Source organism: Drosophila grimshawi, unplaced genomic scaffold (assembly GCF_018153295.1).
Source record: "Drosophila grimshawi isolate 15287-2541.00 unplaced genomic scaffold, ASM1815329v1 contig_59, whole genome shotgun sequence".
In the NCBI taxonomy this organism is placed as follows: domain Eukaryota; kingdom Metazoa; phylum Arthropoda; class Insecta; order Diptera; family Drosophilidae; genus Drosophila; species Drosophila grimshawi.
Genome location: NW_025063406.1, coordinates 426,505 through 447,221, shown reverse-complemented (window position 1 = coordinate 447,221; position 20,717 = coordinate 426,505). Strand labels below are relative to the sequence as shown.

Genomic DNA, 20,717 nt, shown 5'->3' with positions numbered 1-20,717 from the left:
AATTAAATTTTTTAATTTTATATTTATGGAAAACTTATCTAATATTAAATCTCATATTTTAAAGCGTTCATGAGCCTGTTTTGTAAAACAAAATAATTGATTTTAATTACCGTTTAAATGAGATTCAGGCAGCGGCTTTCGTAGCCAGGAATTAACTCTCCTCAAAGAACTAATTGAACAGTCTTATTTCTTTAGTAAAAACTAACTTAAATAAATCTCTTTTGTGCTTAATCAATGGAATCTTCTAAAATTTCTTCTAAAAACTACTCTATCCTCTTGAAGTTTGTTTTTCAAATATTGTTTGGATATTTTAAATTTGTTCGTCATATTTAATAAGATACGCTCCTACGAGCGGCACTGTACAATTTAAATGTTAGTTTTCTTATGGCTGAATTTCCTTCCATATTCAGTTTTTCGAGTCCAGAAACTATTTCAACTAAAATTTTTTGAAATCGCTTATGGTTACATACCTCTCAGAAAATAGTGTTTCACAAAATGAAAGCGAATTTTGCGCATCTTGTCTACGAATTACCGAGTTGTAAAAAAATGTATATTGTGTTTTGAATTTTTGGACCGACATTCAGATCATTAATGACAAAATAAGCCTGTGACGGGCGCATTGAAATTAAGTCTCACACACTTTTCAGGGTCAAAGTTAATTTCAAGTTTTAAGTTTTATCAGCTTATTGTATCTGTGTCAAAAGACATCAAATCCATCAAATTCTTCATGAATTAATATTTGGATTTCATCAAAAAATCGAATACCTATTGACAGTTGCTCGTTATCAGAAATATCCACACTCTGGTCTGCGAATGCCTTATAAGCCGAAGCTCCTATATACATATAGATGCGTTACAGTTTTTTACCTTCCATGTACATCCTTAGCGTGTGAAGGATCATGAGAGTTGTATGTAGTTAAAATCAACTGTTATCTGTTTTAAAGCCGATTTCGCTGAGTCCGTTTAAATAGCTTTATGACCAACAGAGTCGAGGGCTATGGCTATGGCTTCGTTTCGACACTACAAAATATGAAAGCTCTATAATCTGCCGCTTTACAACATAATATTATTAACCGGCAGATTTACACGAAACACATCAGTATTTGGACTCACTGACATAAAGTGTGCTTGCTACCATCCTGAATCTCAGGTACGTTTGTATATTGGTATTTTATTGATGGAATCTAACTCAGAAGCAAGCCAAAAATCAATATATACATTTAAAAAATGCACAGAAATGGATTTTACCGCTTTGACGATCCAAACACTATGCTTGATGGGGCGAGCTGGTTAGTGGTGGTTACGTGGTTTTCCAAGGTTATTTTAGACATCAAATATATCATTCTCAGTTTTCATTAACTTTTCATAATAATAAAATAATTAAAAATTTTTAATTTTAACGGGGGTATATATTACAAAAAAGTAAAAATATATCATGTTTATAAAGTCTTTGACGTCATTTCTTTTGTTCATATTTATTTATTTGAATTATTTATATGTATTTATTTTAACACACGACAGTATATACGGATATTTCAACTTCAATTTTTGTTGGTCTGCATTTATGAAGTATAAGAAAGTGGTTGTAGCTTTTATATATAAACTGTTACATTTATTTAGAAATTCCACCCACACTAGGCCATATTAGGGGTGGCAAATAAAGCAAGAAAATTATTGGTGGCTGGTCTAGGAATATATGAATATGGTAAACGCAACTAGCCCGCTTATATTCATATTCATATACACTTCTGTGGACCAGACATGCTGTTGGCAAAATAACTATATTTCAGGAGTTGAAATCAGCCATAATAATTATTGCGGCATACACCTTCTCTTATACAGAATGCAATATTAGTATTATCGCCTCCCGCGATCTGACCAAATATATATCGAATATAACACGGAGCGCTAAGCGACATGGAGTTTGTATCTGATTTTGGGAACGAGCAGTAACAGCAACATTAATTTGGATGCCCTAGCAAACTTAGTTGCTATGCACATAAGATATTTCTTCTCTATAACAGTTTCGATGCGATGCATTCAATTTATAATTATAAATTTTTCTAAAAATTGTTTTTTTTTAAGGAGAAATATAGATGCGGATTGCATCTACAAGTTGAATGGATTGAAATTGTTTGAAATATCCCCAGGTGATCCCCAGACTCCCAAAAGCAGCAATGTCAAATGAATTCGAGAAAATCAAGAAAATTTAATCTGAAATCGACGCCAGAATAAATGAAGGTATTTTATTGGGAAAAATAAAGTTGCTGCATACTTTGCGGTGTCGTTTTAAGTCGACTAGTGGCTTTAAACAATATTAATGCATGCGCTTAGTTAAACAGTTTTTTTTTTTTTTTAGAAGTAAAGCAAATAATTCGATTATTGTCAAATCAATAATTATAAAATTGTGATGCACATTGGAAAAAAATAATGCATTTTTAACAGCATCAGTATAAAATAATTTAAAAGATATTTTATAAATATAATAGAAATAATCATAAGCATATACGTATTTTAATCGATGTCTTATTCACATTCAAATATCTTAAATTCAATGAAAAGTGTTTGGAGGAATTCGTATCATTTACTATAATCGATGAAAATGAGTTATTTTATGTTATATGCATTTTGTACATATGTTATGCATGCCATAATGAGCATAACTTAACATATGGTAACGTTTAACATTTTTATGGCAAACGAAGAGAGGTACAACATGGCTGTTAAATTTGAATCAAATGTTTTATTTCTGACATTCACATATAAAATAAAAGATTTATAATAAAATATATATTTATAATAATATTCTATCACGAATTTTAACTATTAACACTTGGTTAACTGGCAATCTTGCTAAAGCATCGCTTCAGAAACGAACATTCTTATATTCTCAAAGCAGATAATTAAATTTTAAATGCTGAACTTTGTTTTAAGTAATTGAAACACAGGAAAAGAACATATTTTGTTTGCCAAAAGTGAGCTTCTTACTCTTATTGTTATAATCCGCTGGTCGCTGACTTTAAGTAAATAAAAGTATTGAAACCAAGTAATCAACTCAATTTAAAAAAACTGATTAAACAACTAAAATTAGCAACAATAATAAACTGACTGGCAAAACTGGGACCAGCACCTTCATTTTTTTGCAACGCATTGATACAAATTCAAGCCCCACTACCTGGAAGGAAACAAAAACATTGGCACGCTATACAGGTCCAAAAATAGGTATAACTGTAAGTAATTAGTATGCCAATTGAAAATCAAACAAACAGTTAAACGGTGGAATTTAATTTAAAATTACAAGCGCCGCAGTATTGAATTTCCCTTGGCCATTTACCATAATATTTTGACAATATATATGTATATATATGTATATATATACATATATATACATTTTTGATCAGCGCCAAAAACCACGAGTTAAAATTCCACCTTTTTGCTGTCTTACAAACGTGTCAAACGCTGTACTGGGCGAAGTGCCAAAATATATACGTAAGTGTATGTGCTACTGTTATTCAATGATTTTCTGTCACTGGTAGTACAAATTATACATGTATTTATGTCAGTTACACAGTACCAGGTTATAATGTGCAGATTCGTAATTTTTATATGCTTACGAGTGTGTGAAAAATAGCTATAAAGTTACCTAAGCACAATACTTCTAAGACCGGGAAGGCGATCTGCATTAATGGTAAACTTACAGTTTCTTGGGCTCTGAATCATGACCACAGTCAACATGCCGCATACAATGCGCTTCAAAACTTACAACTTACATAGGTTAAGATCGCGACAGCAAGACAACAAAACAGCACATGAAACAATACTTTTTTGGAGCATACTCAGTCAAGCGACGCTCTTCAGCGTCGAAAAAAATTTCTCCAAACCAGTTAAACAACTCAAAGAGCCGAAAAAGTGACTGAAATCCGCATGCTTGGACTCGAGCCGACTCAGTATTGTTTTAAAGCTGTTGGATGGTGCACGAAATTCAATTTCTTTAAATAAAGCTAAACAAAATATATGAGTTAAATTGTGAAAGGCTTTTACTTGTCAGCAGCCACAAGTTTGTGATTTAAACTTACTTGAAGAATCGCGGCACACACCTTAGGTGATAACGTAAAAACGAGTCATAGATTGCTGCAAAAACTTTAAGACTTGCTAATTTGCTACATTTATGTGAGTAACTCATTTTTGGGAGTAACTTCTTTTAGTATCCATTTACTCAAGTTGTACATATGTATTCAAAAGCTTGAAGTCGCAGTTCCACAACAATAAATATATCTGCATATGTACATAATTACTGCTATGTATTCACTGAATTCACAAAGACATATATGCGTATATCCACGCTTATGTGCATGGTCGTTGCTATATAAGTGTATTGAGTAGTGCATAAAGGTGAAAGTTAGACAATGAAAGTTCATATATCTGCGTATTTGTGTATCTTTATAATGTGTTAATTCTACGTAATATGTATATACATTGGAAATAAAAATTTGCTCATATAAGGGATAATATTTTAAATCACTTTATGGTGTCGGAGGTGCTAGCTTCTGTCTGTTAAATATACAACAATGCCTTTTTAAGGTGATCATAGTTCTTTTTTTTACTATTCACATTTTTTGACTGCAGATAAAGCACACATAAAATTATAATATTGTTTATCAGTGAAAAATTTTAAGAATGTAACTCAAAAAAAAAGAAAAAAAGGATTGAGATCCAGACGGGCTTTCCACAAAAGAATGTGAAAATAAAATCACTAAACCAGCACTCTCATTTTCTCTTTTCGAACAGAGTATAAAATATGTACATATTTACCAGTTTGCTTATTAAGTGTCGTCTTTAGAAATTTAGACTGGTTCTGGTTCAGCATAACTTAAATTTTGCTTATACCCTTGCAGGTATTATAATTTTTTCTTGAAGTTCATAATATTTTTCATTAGCGTTACAAGCAATGCTTTAAAGCTTTATATTATATCCAACTTTATGTTGCAGCCAAATTATTATTATATTAATTTAATCATTAAAATAGTATGTGGAATTGTAAGGGAATGCAATCGTCGGCGTGACAGTTGGGTTTCAACATGTTTTTATTTTAAACCAGTTCTCTTATTTCCAAAATATATAAAACCGTTGAAAATACGAATTCAAGAAGTTCGCATAACGAATAATCGCGAGCATCACTTAACAATACATATTTCATGTTCATGTTATTATTGATACATACTGAACTAAATCTACGCAATACGTATTAAGATGTAATGCCGTGATTTCATTGCCCGATTTATCTCCAAAAAAAAAACAATAAATACATGTAAATATGTTCAGCTTATATAAATAAAATTTCCGGGATCAGAAAAACATTTTTGCGGAAGTAAAAGTGTGAAATGTATTTTCGTAGTCCTCTTTCGAAAATGTCATAATCGATGATCAAATGATTCAATAAGTCGAAGTTGGTGAATCCACTTTTTCCGGTCAACGGATTGAATTTAATTTTGGTATGAAGTAAACTGAATCTTAATCCGTTTTATGCTTTTTTTAGCCATCCTCCGTGGGTGGAACCTGCGTATCTGACTGATGCCAATTAGCATTTTAATATTGATTTTTATAAGCATACCATACCCATAAAAGATGAATAGAAAGGGTATAAGAAAGTTGTGCGAAGTGGACAACAGGCAGATATATGACCACATAAGAAATAAATATATATTCATCATCAGCATTAATAGCACAGTGGACCTAGTCCTATCTGCCTTACTGTTCGTCTGATTTCAGAGATAAAATAAGGCATATGTACCAAGCGCAGCTCAAGTTTATTTATTAAATTAATAACACAGCCTGTTATCGATAGCAATATAGGACTCAATTTTAAAGATATTCGGTTGGAATTATCTGTGGCATAATAAAAATCAACTTCGAATTCTTTAATTCAGGATATCGTCTAGTTTAGGTTAAGTTAGGTTTGACAGTTGCCGACCAAGGTCGACACAGATTGGCCATTTTTGGTCCGTTGTGGTACCGTATGGATCTCACGACATTTTTATGACAATCATGTCAGCATCAATCAGGGGGTAAATCAGCCAGTTGCATTTAAAATTTCGCAATTCGGGTTGGTCCTATATTCTCTAACTCTGTTAGCCTTTATAGAAAGTATTTTTCTAGTGTAGCGCAGAAGCAGAGGAAGTGTTCGGGAGATTCTACCTCCTCTTCGTGTATTCAGCTTTTGCAGAAATCACTGTAGAGTGCTTTGAGCCTATTGGCATGGATACCCACTAACCAATGGTCGAGTATGGTTCGCATCACTGCAGAGTAATGTGTGCGACTTAAACTACAAAGTTCTTTACTGCGTTTACTATTTAAAATTTAAATTAGACCAGGTTTGGCGTGCTATGCGACCATAGTTGGCATTTAGCCGTTTATCTTTTTGCGCCAGAGGCTTACATATACCTTCCTTATCCGAGAGAGGGGTAATAGAGTGCCCTTTCTAGCTCATCAGTTTTGTTGTTGCATTCTATATTATGGTATCCAGGCGCACAGATTAGGTTTGTAACACGCTGATTGGCCATCTCGTGTAGAAGTTTGCAATATATATACATTATATATTTACGTTACATGGACAAACCTTAGACCTCTTTAGGCAATTAAGTGCTTCGCTTATGGCTGTATACAGCTTTACAGCTGAATGTTAAGCTGTGTTGAGTAAACGCTTCCGCCAAGGCTATTTTCAAGCTTTGGGCCGTCTTTGTATAATGCTACGGTTGCCTGTGGTCCGGGCATACTTCCTCGGGTGGAAGTATGTACTAAGGCATGTATTGAATTGTACTACTGGCAAGCCGCCTAATTTACTTCTGTCGACTTATATAGTATTATATTAGATATTAAAATCACTGATACTTATCTCTCCTTTTTCAGGTGATGCCACAAGAAGACCATCTCATGCTGAATTCAAGAACGTGTCTTATTTTCTGCCTAGTTATCTCATGCGTAGTTTACTTCGGCGATGCCCATGGAAGACTTATTGAGCCACCAAGTAGGGCATCAGCCTGGCGTTATGGGTTCCAGACACCGCCAGATTACAATGATCACGAACTTTATTGCGGTGGCTTTACTCGACAGTGGAAACGCAATGGTGGCAAATGTGGAGAGTGTGGCGATGCCTGGGACTTGTCCGAGCCACGGCCTCATGAAAATGGAGGTCAATGGGGCCAGGGTGTAGTTGTACGAAGTTATTTGCCAGGCTCGGAGATGACAATTCGGGTGGAGTTGACTGCCAGTCATATGGGGTAAGAGGAAAATAGACGATTGCCTCAGTAGATTTCAAGCCAAATGTATTCTCTTCACAGATATTTTGAGTTTAGATTATGCGAAAAACCAGCTGCTAAACAGTTTTGCCTTGATAAAAATGTCCTGCATTTAATTCGCGGCTCCCCCTCGCAGCATCATCCAACAGACTTGGACACTCGGTTCTATCCCCGTAATGGGAGTCGCATTTATGAAATCACCGCACGCTTGCCTGGTATATGGTTTTTGTTTTTAACACTTTCTAATAGAGCTTCTGTATAAATGTCAATTTGATTTACTTCAGATCTGCTATGCAATCAATGTGTGCTGCAGTGGCGTTACATAGCCGGAAATAATTGGGGGCTATGTGAGGATGGCAGCGGTGCAGTTGGCTGTGGTCCACAGGAGGAGTTTCGCGCATGCTCAGACATAGCAATAACTACAGATGCCCGTATTCCAAATCGTCCCGTTCGACCAGTGCATCGTACTACAACACCACCTACGACTCCGAAGAGTGACCAAGTAGAATTGGATGACGAACAACACTTCACTTGGTTAATAATTTTGATCGTCGTTATCTTATTACTGATGATCTCTGCCATAGGCATATGTGTTGTGTATAAGCTTTTCAAGCCTACCAAGTTTACCGAATGGAAAGACACATTTTCAAACAAATTCTGCCAAAAACAAAAAAATGCCTCTTTAGTAAATTTATCACAGAGCAAAGTCCTTAAGCCCATTATGTCAACCAATGAGCTTGTGAAAAGTGCAGAGGGCACGAATGGCAGTCAATTGCCAAGTTTGCAGAGCACACCACCTAATCCACCTAATCCTCCTATTCCACCACCTAGAACAAAACGAGACACTCGTATACAGACAATTTCCATTATTTCCTAAAAGTTCTTTTCCACTGCCGGTATTGATCAAAGTAAATTTAATTACTTCATTTACTTATTATATTGTGTTCGAAAACGAAACAAACTGATACTTATTAATTACATTTAAACAATAGTATTGTTGAGATATGTAAAAGTGCGTCTGCGTAGACTACAAGCTAGTTTAATTATAAAGTTTATTTTTGACTGCCTTATTGTAGATTAAATATTTTAAGATCAATTATATTTATGTGATAGTTATATGTGTATCTTCCTGTTTACAAAAATATGTTTTCATATATAAATTAGCTGTCCTCAAAAAATTAAAAAAATATAAATATACATAAGCATTTATTGCTTCACTATTTGGGAAGTTCAGCTGAAGAATATTTTTTTATCAAAGCAAAAATTCTATATTTTTTCACAATGTTTTTCCCGGATACAGCCTCCAGCTTCAAACCTTTAATATAAGTCACTCAAGGATCTTTCAAGCGCGACTTGATTTCCAACTGAAGTTCCATTTTCACTTTTAAGCTTTTACTACTTGTTTTTAATTTCCATTTACTCTTATTCATACAGATATAAATTAAAACTTAAGTTGCTTTAATGCTCTGATTATAAACAAAGAAACTATATTGAAAACTCGATAACATATCAAAGATCGGTCTATAATACTCCAAGCCACCTCCGATAATGTCGTAAGCCGATAGATCCCACAATTTTAGACGTACACCTTTAGAAAACGGAAATAAATTTTCCTCATAAAATTGTGTAAAAATCTCCCTCAATTATAAAGCTAGAGATACTAAACTTGGACTAATATACCCCTCATAAGGTACTTAAAAAGGAATCCGTCTATGCCCATTCCTTCCTTACAAATCGCGAAAGTCTCTCACAATCTTGGAGACAGTATTCCCAAATTGGTAAGGTATATAATCTTAAAGATTGAGCTGTACCCACTGACAAACTCTCCAACCCTTTAAAAAGATTATTTTTTCACATGCTTTCAGCTGGATATACGCCTTTATCAGAGTATTACGCAGTCAGTTTGTCCAACTGCAACTTTTTCACTAATTATTTGTTTTTGTACAATTATAATTAATTGGGGCTGATCTTATTTGCACTGTACACAAAATTGATATATTTTAATTTCCTTTTGATAAAAAATATCAGAGAAAAATAACAATTGCTAGGAAATGTGTAATGAATTGGAGTAGCCGTCTCCGACCTCATAATATGCATGTATACAAACAGTTTTGATCACAGAGACAAAAAAGTCGATACAACTACATTCAACTAGTGTTTTAGTATTTTTGTGTGTTTATATTTTGGCTGCATCCGCATTTTTGTGTGCGAAGCATTTGCGTTAAATAAATATTTTTATGAACAATATTTCGAAATGATGGAGCTGTCCAAAATTGACTTTTCTTGGTGGAGATTGTGTGTCAAATTTCTCATAAATGCAGACTTGCGCCTCTACAAAATTTTCCCACATGTTATTTTAGAGTTAATTTATGAACAATGAGTTCTATATGATATATGTATATATATGTGTGTGATATAATGTGTGTATATTTACAAACACTTTTCTATATATATGTAAAAGTACATATTTACAAACACTTTTCTATGTATATATGTAAATATGCATATGTCGGCGCACGTAAATATACAGATACAAATAATATATCGTATTAAAAAAGCTAAATTCCCTTGCAGAATCATTAAATAAAATCATTCCGTGTGCATTTAAAAAATTTTCATAAAATTTTTCGTTAATTTGCAATGGAGAGAAAAAACTACACTATCTCTAATAATTTCAATGATATTTTTTTCGCTGAGCAAGTAAATTTTTTTATTGCGATCATTGGAGTCTATTGCGAATAGTGATTTTGGTTCTCTGCCTCAGCATAGGCAGAAAAGTAATAATTTTTCCTTATTTTGAAGTTCTCATTTTTAACGATGAAATATAAAATTGGTGGAAAAAAAATAATAAAAAAATTTTATAGTTTTATAAATATATCTGTAAAAAACAAGAAATTTTTAAAACTATAATGACGTATATGCTCGATTAAAATTGGAAATGGTTCTATCAACTCATTACACAATTCGTGACATAACAATAATACCAGATGTGAGGGTATAGTATGCCAACCGACTAGTGAATAGTCTCTTTCGTTAGTCAACTGTCAGTATTGGTTCCTAGCAGACGTGTGTGCTGTGTGACTCAACGTTATACATATGCATATATATATAGAGGAACTATTTATACATTACGGATTGTAAAAATATACACGTATATTTTGAAACGAATTTTTCAATGGCCTCGGAGCATGAGATACCATCTGTTGTGCAAAATGCTGAGCACAATGGAAATTCGGACACCGATTCAGAAAATATTCCATACCATGCTCGGGAGAATGCACTTCCGTTTACTTACGGCAATATTCCCGTGGGCTTTAATACCAGCGAATTGAATCATGTCGGTGACACCAGCAATCATTTGGAGATATTGGATACTAAACTTGGGCATAACATTTCCTCGGGATCCCAGAGCAATAACATAGTACGCAAAACTGCTAGACCGAGTATATCTGCTTCATGTCCATTGGTGCGGAAGACACCTTCACGGAAGGAGTTCGAAGATATGCTAATGGAACGAAAGGTGCAAGCCATTGAAGCAAACAAAGACTCTGCCAGAGAGCTATTACAGGATGAAACAATTCAGAGGGATTTGGATGAGCTGCATAGGAAGTTAAACAGACCGTTACTTGCCGCCAAAGAAGTTAAGGACAGACAGATTGAGTCCATAGACCTGCCTGATGTCGAAACACGTTCTTTAACTAAATACAAAAAACCGGACTTAGCGTTGGAGGAAAAGAGTCGATCAAAAACGCCGACCTTTCCATATGTTCAAAACATCGGGAACACTGATCGCTGTGTCAGTCCTTATCCAGTTGCAAAACCATTCAATAATCTGATGATCGACGAGAATGGTGCAACAACACAGCAAACTAAACAGAATATCCAACATTTTGATAACATCAGCAACACTAAAGAAGTTGATCCGCATTTAGTCAAATTTGCAAAGGATTTGTCAGAGTTCTGGTATAAGCCCAACATGTCTCGCGAAGAAGCCGTCGATTTATTGCGTGATGCGGTGCCCGGAACATTTATTATTCGTAACTCGACAACCTATCAAAATGCATTTGGTTTGGTGCTGCGTGTCGCTAAGCCTCCTCCCGGCGTAGTCACAGGACCGGGATATGGAAACCAGCTGGTCCGACATTTTCTATTGGAGCCGACAACGCGTGGTGTTTGTCTTATGGGATGCGTCAATGAACCAATATTTACATCCTTATCCGCATTTGTCTTTGAGCATTCAATTAATCAAATGTCACTACCGTGCACCCTTATATTACCAGATCGCGATCATTTGTATGTCTCCAATAACGAAGAGTTGATTAACAACCAAAAACAGATGCTTGCACAGGGTGCGGCCTGCAATGTACTTTACTTGTTTCAAGGTGATATGGAGTCCCTTACCGGTGACGATGCGGTTCGGAAGGCGGTTTTCGAAATGCTCACCGAGCATAAGCGTCCAGTTCCGTTGGAGGTCCACTTTAAGGTATCTAATCAGGGCATTACCTTAACCGATAATACCCGCACAAAGTTCTTCAGACGACACTATCCAACAAAGAATATTTCACATTTTTGTATGGATCCAAACAATCACTTCTGGAGTGTTCCCGCATCTGACGAAGGATTGCATCGCTCAGTCAAAAAGTCAATATTTGCGTTTATTGCGCGTCCACTGACCGGATCGAAAGATAACCAATGCCATATCTTTTGTGATCTGTCTTCTGCGCAACCTGCATCCGCCATTGTTTCGTTTGCCCACAAAGTTCTATCACTTGATAATTCCAGTTGTAAAATATTATGAAAATGTTGTATAATCTGTTCCAATAAATATATATTTAATAAAGCTTGCAAATATGAGCTTGAAAAAAGTAAAAACAAATTTAACATCAACGGATGAGTTAATCTAGCCACTTGCAGTTATCTCATCTTGTTATTTAGTACTTCTGAGAAGAGGCAAAGCTTATTTCTTTCTACTTGTATTTTCGTTCAGTGCACATTTCTTTTCATACACTGTTCAAGTTTCAAATATTTCATAAATATTGAGGAAGTAATACAATTCGACGATACAGGACTATTTTTAAAATGCTCTGATTTCTCTTCATTTCTTCATAAGCGATTGAAATATTTGAAGTTGACCCAGTAGCAGAATAATTAAAATAATGTTGGCAACATATAATTAAGAATTCTAAAATAAATAAATTTGAGTTTTAGCCAAGCCAATGCGAACTGGGTGTTTTCAGCCTCGAACAAAACTTTATCAGTATAAGGATCAGTAATCGACTCATTTATCATATATAACAAACGGAATTTAATTAATCGGTCGAAAATCAAGTTTTTGAATAAAATAAATTTGTGATTTTAAACATTTTAGATTTTAATCAATTGGAAAAATAATTAGATCCCAGTTTTTCTATAACTTTTAATACTACTATTTTCATTCCTTAGATTCGGTCGAGGAGCCGGTTATTCCAGATATTAGTTGCTTTGTAAATTTACGTAGTTCCAAAGGATCCTCGTTGTTAAAATCATCCATAACCGACTGCATTTGTTCCTTAAGTCCATCGGCTATTGATGTTGTGATTAGATCCTTGAACAGGTTTGTAATAGGACTTAAAATAAGTCCTGTAAACTCGCGAATTAAACGGGCTTGATCCAATTGTACTTGAATATTGCTGTCATGTAAAATACACTCATTATTATAAGTTTATAAATAAATGTGATACCGCAGTACCTGAATTCAATTATACGAAAGTCGTGAAGATGAAGTTTTGAATTTATTACATTCACAGCGAGCTCAGCGTAAACAATCGTGTCATCTAATGTGCCAAGCACTTTTCCATAACCCTCGATGGCCATTAACTTGAGCAAAAAGTTATATTCAAACTATAAAAGAAACCACTACCATGTAATGAAAATATGTATATACTATAATATCTAAATTTTAATTTAAGTATGGGTGTATGCATATATTCCTTTATCCCAAACTTGATTCTAGACAGGAAACAAAGGTTATTCCTTTATGTTTGTATCTTCTTAATTAGCAAGACTTGACAAGCAAACTATCCTGTAACGCGTAAAATTGGCTCAAAAAATGTTGATACATTTTTTAGTTCCTGCTTGCGTTAAATTTTTGCTTATCATTTTTTAATATTAGTGAAATTGACAGAACAGTGCTTTGCATATATAAATATATATATATATGTATATATATATATATTCAGTATAAAATACATTCGCAGAAAAATCCATTCCCGATTCCATTAAATATGTGTTATTTTTTGGGCCAGGACCAACAGTCAAATTCGTATGTCTGTCTGTTGTGAATACATATCATATTTGCTCACTGAGAACCTCACTTACCTGAAGCTTATTAATTTTTAAATAAAATTTACTTAAGAACGATTTGCCTTCATATGTCATGAATGCATTGTTGTGTCTGTGTATGCCTGCAAGATTGTAGACAATTCCATTACTTAGGTGCAGGCCAGCCTCATAGGTGATGAAGAAAGGTTTCTAATGAATTTAAGATTTGTATAATTTGGACATTATCTGATTGAAAGAAAAACTTACAATAGATAAACTTTCTTTAATATCCGGAAGGTCTAAATGCTCTATTCCCAGCTTTTGAAGATGTGCAATTACCATAGGCGTCACCACATCAACTTCGGCATTGATATTAGACCAGCCGACATCTTCTTTTTCAAAACTGCTCTCGGGTTTGGTGTCGTTTTGCGCATCTCGGCGATATCTAATAATAAAGATGGAAAATCTCAAAATTAATCGTACTCGTCATAAATTATCAATCCCCAAAATACGATTTCTTAACGTTATTTCAACAGTTGACCAAAATATATATAATGATAATGAATTGGGCAACTGAATTTGAATGAAGATTACATCTTTAAAATTGTGAAATCGGGAAGAGTTATCAATAAAATTAATCAGTCTTGATCTGCGTTCATACAGACGGACAGATAATTCGAACTTGTTAATTAAAAATGTGTCACAATAATAATAATAATATAATAAAAATATAAGGAGAAAATATTAATATATTTATTTACATGATTTAATCAGCCGAGACAATTCTGCTTGTGACATTAACGAGTGCGAGTTGAAAACTAATAAAATATAATTTATTTTCAAATGCGATTGACAAACTCAGATAAAATGTTCAAAATGTTCTCACATTATTTAACTGGACACATTATTTGACTGGAAAAATAGCAACGTTGCACCTACAAACCCCTAATGTTCTCACTATATATATCAAATCTAATGGGAAATTCTGAACAAATCAGTTGAAAATGTGAGAACGTTTTTGAAACGCCTAACCAACTTCGAAGTACTGTGATACCAGTTTAATCCGAGGAAAAGATTTAGCGCTTTTTGGGGGCTGGATTAGACGATGACAAGAAGTTCTTAACAATCTTAAGAGGCGGTTCTCAGAAATCTACCTTCCAAGTTTGAAATTAAGTTGTGGAAGATGTAAAATTTTTTTAGGCCAATTTTTGAAGGAGTTTAGTCTTCCTTCCAAATTTGTTGAGTTCAGCCCTCAAATTTTAGGAAATAAATTGGTGTTTTAACATTTAATCTGACGCAGGCATGAACAAACACATAATCCATGTTTCGAATCTTTAACCGTAAACGCTTCCAAATAGTTAAAACTGACAGAAGGCATACATACTGCTACAAAAAAAAAAAATCGCTTTCTTTCTTTCTTTCTACTTTCTGTAAGAACATATTTTTCATATAGATTGAAGAATGCATCTGTGCATTATGAGCTATCTCATATGGAGCAAAAATGAAAGTCTAATACAAATGTTTGTAAAATAGAAATGCATAGTAATAAAATATGCTTGCAATAATTTTTAAATAATGGAAGTAATTAAGATGAGTTTGGCCGTAAAACCATTTGGCTCTCTCAATTTATTTATGTACACAAGAGAATATATACGAAACTCCCACCCCCCAAGGCGATCAATGGTCTTGGTAGCTATGACAACGAATAAGACTTGATACATTGTACCGGCATATTTTTGGTTCAAAGAATTTTGATTAATATATATTTTGATTCCAAATGTAGACGAGTTTATTGGTTCTCCGCAAAGTCTTTTTGGCTATCCGCGCCTATAAAGTCAACCTTTTTCGACGCAGTTGAAGTTGGATACATATGTACAAATGAATACATACTTTGTATGTATTTTTCAAGTATGCGTCAGACAAAGTGTTAATTCGCTGCTCACACATAGAGCGATGTGGAACGCGATTCACATACCCAACAGATAAACTCTTTTACAGCTGTGAATTGTATTTGAAAAACAGCAAAAAAAAATGTATTACAATAGATTTGTGAGTTCCAATGACCAATAAACCTGACAGTAAAGCTGTCTGAGGATCGCCAAAATCACATACTTTACAGACCGGAGGACACTTTGTTACATCTTTGAATATTCTTGTAAAATATAATTCAACTAATGAGCACAGTAATTAACACAGCAAAACCAATTTAAATACGCCAAATATGATATACTAACGGGTAAGACATGCAAACCAAATCCTGCAGTCTTCACTAGCTTTTGAATTATACAACTTATCGTCCCGAATTATACAACTTATCGTCCCGCACATTTACTCTTTTCAAGCTAAGCTTTAAGTCGTTGGGAGACTGAAAGCGGGACCAGCCCCCGTTGAGAACTCGTCAGCCAACAAATTGGAATCTTGAATCTTCTCCCTGACTGAACGACTTCTCGATTTCGGGCAAATTGTTTTTACTTATGATCCGCATCCTTGACATCCTCCGTAGCATCACTTTCTAGATGATAATAGAGAAATTTATATGTGACCAGATGCACACCGATCATGACTACACTCAGAAAAAAATCATGCTGAATTTTAGAAAATTCGCAAACTTTTTCGAGAAGGATAACTTACTTTACTATTCAAAACGTATATTTCTCAAAACAGAATGTTGTGACTTTTTTCTATTTTCTTAATTGCAGAGTACATTTTTGAAAAATGTTAAAAACTTGGTACTTTTACATAACTCTTATATTAGCTTTTTAAAAACTAATAATGATAATATTAATTGATATTAAATGAACCACCCATTATTTTCAATGATATTTTCAAGTGTTCGTCCATGTGAATCATTCTTGAGATTCATTTTTATTACATTTTAGTAACTATTTGAAAATCATTTCTACTTTTCTATTCATTTTTACTCAAAAATGTCATCAAATTTTTGTTTTACTTATAAATTTTATTTAGGTATATTAATTCAATTATGTATTATTTAAATTGTAAAAGGCAAGCACATTGTAAATTCATTGGGTCTGTAGTTCCTGACGTCGACATCTGTCTAAAATATTTATACATATACTGTAAATGAATTAAAAGCAAAATTATATTCTTATGCATTTAAACACGATCTCAAATATGAAGGCTATTTACAAATGCAATTGCAGCCGACATTTTTATTGATAAAAACTTATCAAAAATGATATTTACTTTTGGCAAAAATACACACACTTATGTATACACTCCTCGCCACTTGAATGGGACACCTTTTACACAGTCTTTATAATTGCTCATAACTCGTATTTCAGCATGATAAAACTAACCAAATTTCTTCACTTTTTTTGCACCACTTCGATTTTCCCTGCGAAAAATTACTAGTTCTAGAAAATTACTGTTATATGTTTATTTACTCATAATGTTCGAGTTCCTTGATATTGTGACCAAATTTCTTCACCACTTGAACGGAGCATGCATTTACACACAGAAAGAATCACACTCTCTTCAAAAATTCGCCAGAAAGAATATTTCTAAAAATTAGGAATTTTCTTTTCTTAATTTCAGGGTAAAATGTAGAAAATTGTAGTTTTAATACACATTAGTATTTTAAGATTTACAAGTTAAGATAAACAAACATTATAAATAGTTCATAAGTTCATTAAATGTAATTTTAAAAAAATTAACGATTTTACGGCGGATCTCTTAGACAGACAACAGCCGAGCCAATAAATTTCATTACTAGTTTCTGAATTTTAGAAATGATTGTTTTTACTTTTCGGAACAGCATTTCTTAATAAGAGAAAATATTAAAACAAAAAAAAAATTTTGTAAACATATTGCGATTGTTAATTTAGCAGATGACTTTCTCATATTTCTAAGATTATTTCTAAAAACAATTAAAATTTTCTAGCTTCCAGAGCAATTTTCATTTTGGACCGATTTACTAAAAATGAGGGCGATTGATTTTCTAAGTTTAGTTTCATCGTTATCTGCGGCACGTAGAAACATTTTATTCGGTCATATGATCGTTCTTCTTTTATTTTCAAAAGTATTTAAAAAATATAACTTATGGGTCGAGGAAAAGCTTTAACCTAGGAGCGAAATATGAAGGAAACCGGGTTTTGTAAAAGCCATCCATTAAATGTGCAAGCCGATCAAAATTAGACAGTTACATATATTTTAACTTAAACAAAAATTAACTATCTCTCTCTCTCTCTTTAGTTGAGAACAGTAGACGACAGAAATCAGATTTAAAGGCAAGAAGTGTATAAGCAGACGTACGTATTTGCAAGAAAACAATTTAATAATATTTAAAAATCTTCTTCGACTTTTTCCTTTTTTTTGCTTTATATTTTTATTAACTTTACTTCTTAAGCTCTGATACCGAAGGTTGTGTTTGGTTTGTCACCCTTGAGTATCAGAGTATTGTGTAGTCGGTTATGCTCTACTACAACGTTCGCACTTGTTCTATTAAATTGCCCTGTACTTTACTTTAGTGCAGTAATCGTCAAAAGAGTAAACACGAATGTGCGTCATCGTTAATTTGCAGCTTTGTTTGATGCACGAACCCGTCATTTGGAATTTTCGAAAATATGTTCGATCTGATTAACTTTTTTTATTTTGATTTTGATTTGATACTTGTCAGGCTGATTACATTTTGGATTCAAGTTTTACTCTATGGTATGGATGTATATATAATCATATTTAATCATAAGTCATAATTTATATAAATGAATTAAATAAATAAATACCTGATTGATTCCACTTGAAGCTCGCCGTTTGCAGGCAATACGACGAACAGTATTGCAATTAAGTAATAACTCATTGTACCTCTAGTCACATACAAAATCATTTATTGACATGTGTGTGTACGTGGATTACTTGTTACTAATGTCTTTATAGTTTTTCAAGTTATTTTTATGTGTAATTTGATATGTCGGGTTCGCTTCGAATTTTGGTGTTTTTGGGAAATACCGGTTTAAATTAAATTAATAATACAATTTAAAATATTGTTTTTTTTTTTTTGTATTTGATTTAAATATACTCTTTGTACATTTATAAACTTTGCTTAGCTTCTACGTTTATTAAAGAATTCGATCAAATAATTTATAGTGATTATTTTAATTTCCTATATATTATATGTTTTATAAGCAAACAACTTTGGTCTTATGTTGATGAATAATTAAAAAAAAATAAAGCTAGAAACTAACTAAGAGTACTATTAGTATTTAAATGTGTAAATATACAAAAATTGATCGATCTATTTAAGCAATAGGAATACATAATATCAAATATTCATTTAGATCGACTTTCCACATAGTGCAGATCGAAAATATATGGAATTTCGCATATTTATTATACCCATTTTTTCGAAGTAATGGGTATAATAACTTTTCTAAATGCCTAGATTACTTAGAACTATACAGTCATCACAACAGTGTATAAAAATTAAAAAAAAATGAATCAGTGAAAGTATTATTATGTATTTGTATTGAGTAACATTGAAAACAAATTTAATTTGTTTTTGTCAATTTATATTGTTGTTAATACACTTTGTATAATGTATGTCTATACGAGGGTTAGTATTCATAAATGCATAGATTAACACTTTATTGATTTTATTTGCATTCTAGACACGAATTAATCGTAGTCATAAATGAAATGGCTACACTCCGCGAAATTCAATTAACGGCACATGATCTTATGCTTGACAATTAATTGTTTATGTTTCTTGTTTCACATTAGTTTTGTATATTAAATACGCGTTGAATACAAAAAGATTCACATTTTTAGAAAAACAAAAATGACTCATTTCGATTAAAACAATTACACAAATTGAAGAAATTCCCATAAGATGGAATATGAGACCAATCTCTCACTACAACAGCTCCTAGAAGTGTCGGATACGTCTGCCACCAGCGTAATCCTGATGAGAAAGTTTTTGCCATATATTTTCTTCAGAATTTTAGAGCGGTGAATGTCAGGGCACTTTATGATACAAGCAGCATTTTTAAAAATTGCGTTTTAAATTTTATTAGCAGAGAGCAGGTGCCTTTAATTGAATTTCGCGGAGTGTATTTATGGGTATATATATACATAAGTATGTATTCAATTAAATTTGTGTGCATGGACATGATTATGTATGCATATGCACAAATTTCTTATGTACAAGACCTATTTTATATGTACACAACATGCATATATGTATGTATGTAATTACATGTGTATATATATACAACACTAAGTAAATCCGTATTCATATGCGGAATAATCATTATTATGATATGTACATTCACAACTATTTCATAACAGTTCATTTCAGTACAATGCTCAACATTTAGCACAAAATTCAGCATTTTCCACATTTCGTTTCACTATTTTATGCACACCGCGTACATTCATTGGCCCTAGCCTGATCAAAGTAATTACTTCCTTCCTATTTAGTTATTACTAACAAGCTTTTACAGAGATCAGAGATCGAATGCCCACCCGTTGACGCACTCGTGGGAGCGGCTGGAATCAAACTACTGCTGAGCGTCGCAACGTGAGCGAATCGCGGCTGAGACTGAGACTGAAACAGAAACTGAGTCTGAAACTGAGATTGAGCCTCGTCAAATATTTAAGCACTACAGCCTTGATCTTGTTGAGCTTTTGAGCGGGGGGTGTGATTTAAAGTAAAGCTTGTCTATTAATTTTCAGACAGAACTAGCTAATGCAATGATGTGTTAATACCCTGTAAGTGGAATGAGAAAATTTTAGTATTACATCTTAAAAACTACAATATATATATATTTATTTATTTAATAAAGTAAATTATTGTGGGGTATAATTGTCATTTTGTTTCGTATATGCGCACCTTAACTGTAATGAAAATGGGTAATGAAAGTAATCCGTAATAAGTTAAAACTTCTCAATTTTAGATTATATTATTTATGATTTACTTATTTCTCTTAAATATGTAATTATTTTACAAATGTTGTCTTTCGCGAGTCTAGTAAGTTCGGTTTCTGTTTTGTTAAATACTCTGTACTTGGTAAGAGAAATATTAGAATGTTTCAATGGATGTCTTGTCTGTCTGTTATATCTTTTAAATTACAAAATATATATATTTCATTACTACAGTAAATT

General features: G+C 33.0%; 2 protein-coding genes across 5 annotated transcripts; one reads left to right on the top strand and one right to left on the bottom strand.

The window, feature by feature from the left end:
- The first annotated feature begins 6,273 nt into the window (after positions 1-6,273).
- LOC6563699 lies at positions 6,274-8,683 on the top strand. Its single transcript, XM_001990826.3, has 5 exons — positions 6,274-6,303; positions 6,907-7,277; positions 7,338-7,510; positions 7,580-7,829; positions 8,596-8,683. The coding sequence occupies exons 1-5, from the start codon at positions 6,274-6,276 to the stop codon at positions 8,681-8,683; spliced, it is 912 nt and encodes a 303-aa protein (XP_001990862.3).
- A 3,958-nt stretch (positions 8,684-12,641) lies between these two features.
- Positions 12,642-20,157, bottom strand: LOC116805422. Of its 4 annotated transcripts, none has more exons than XM_032737228.1 (6): positions 20,045-20,157; positions 18,341-18,534; positions 13,863-14,040; positions 13,653-13,805; positions 13,024-13,175; positions 12,642-12,964 (listed from the first exon to the last, which is right to left on the bottom strand). In XM_032737228.1, exons 2-6 carry the CDS (start codon positions 18,439-18,441, stop codon positions 12,727-12,729), a joined length of 822 nt encoding a protein of 273 aa, XP_032593119.1. In that variant the 5' UTR covers positions 18,442-18,534; positions 20,045-20,157; the 3' UTR covers positions 12,642-12,726. The 4 variants fall into 4 exon arrangements, with proteins under 4 accessions (XP_032593119.1, XP_032593120.1, XP_032593118.1 ...); XM_032737229.1 differs by having other exon boundaries at positions 20,079-20,157; XM_032737227.2 differs by having other exon boundaries at positions 20,055-20,073.
- Positions 20,158-20,717: the final 560 nt, after the last annotated feature.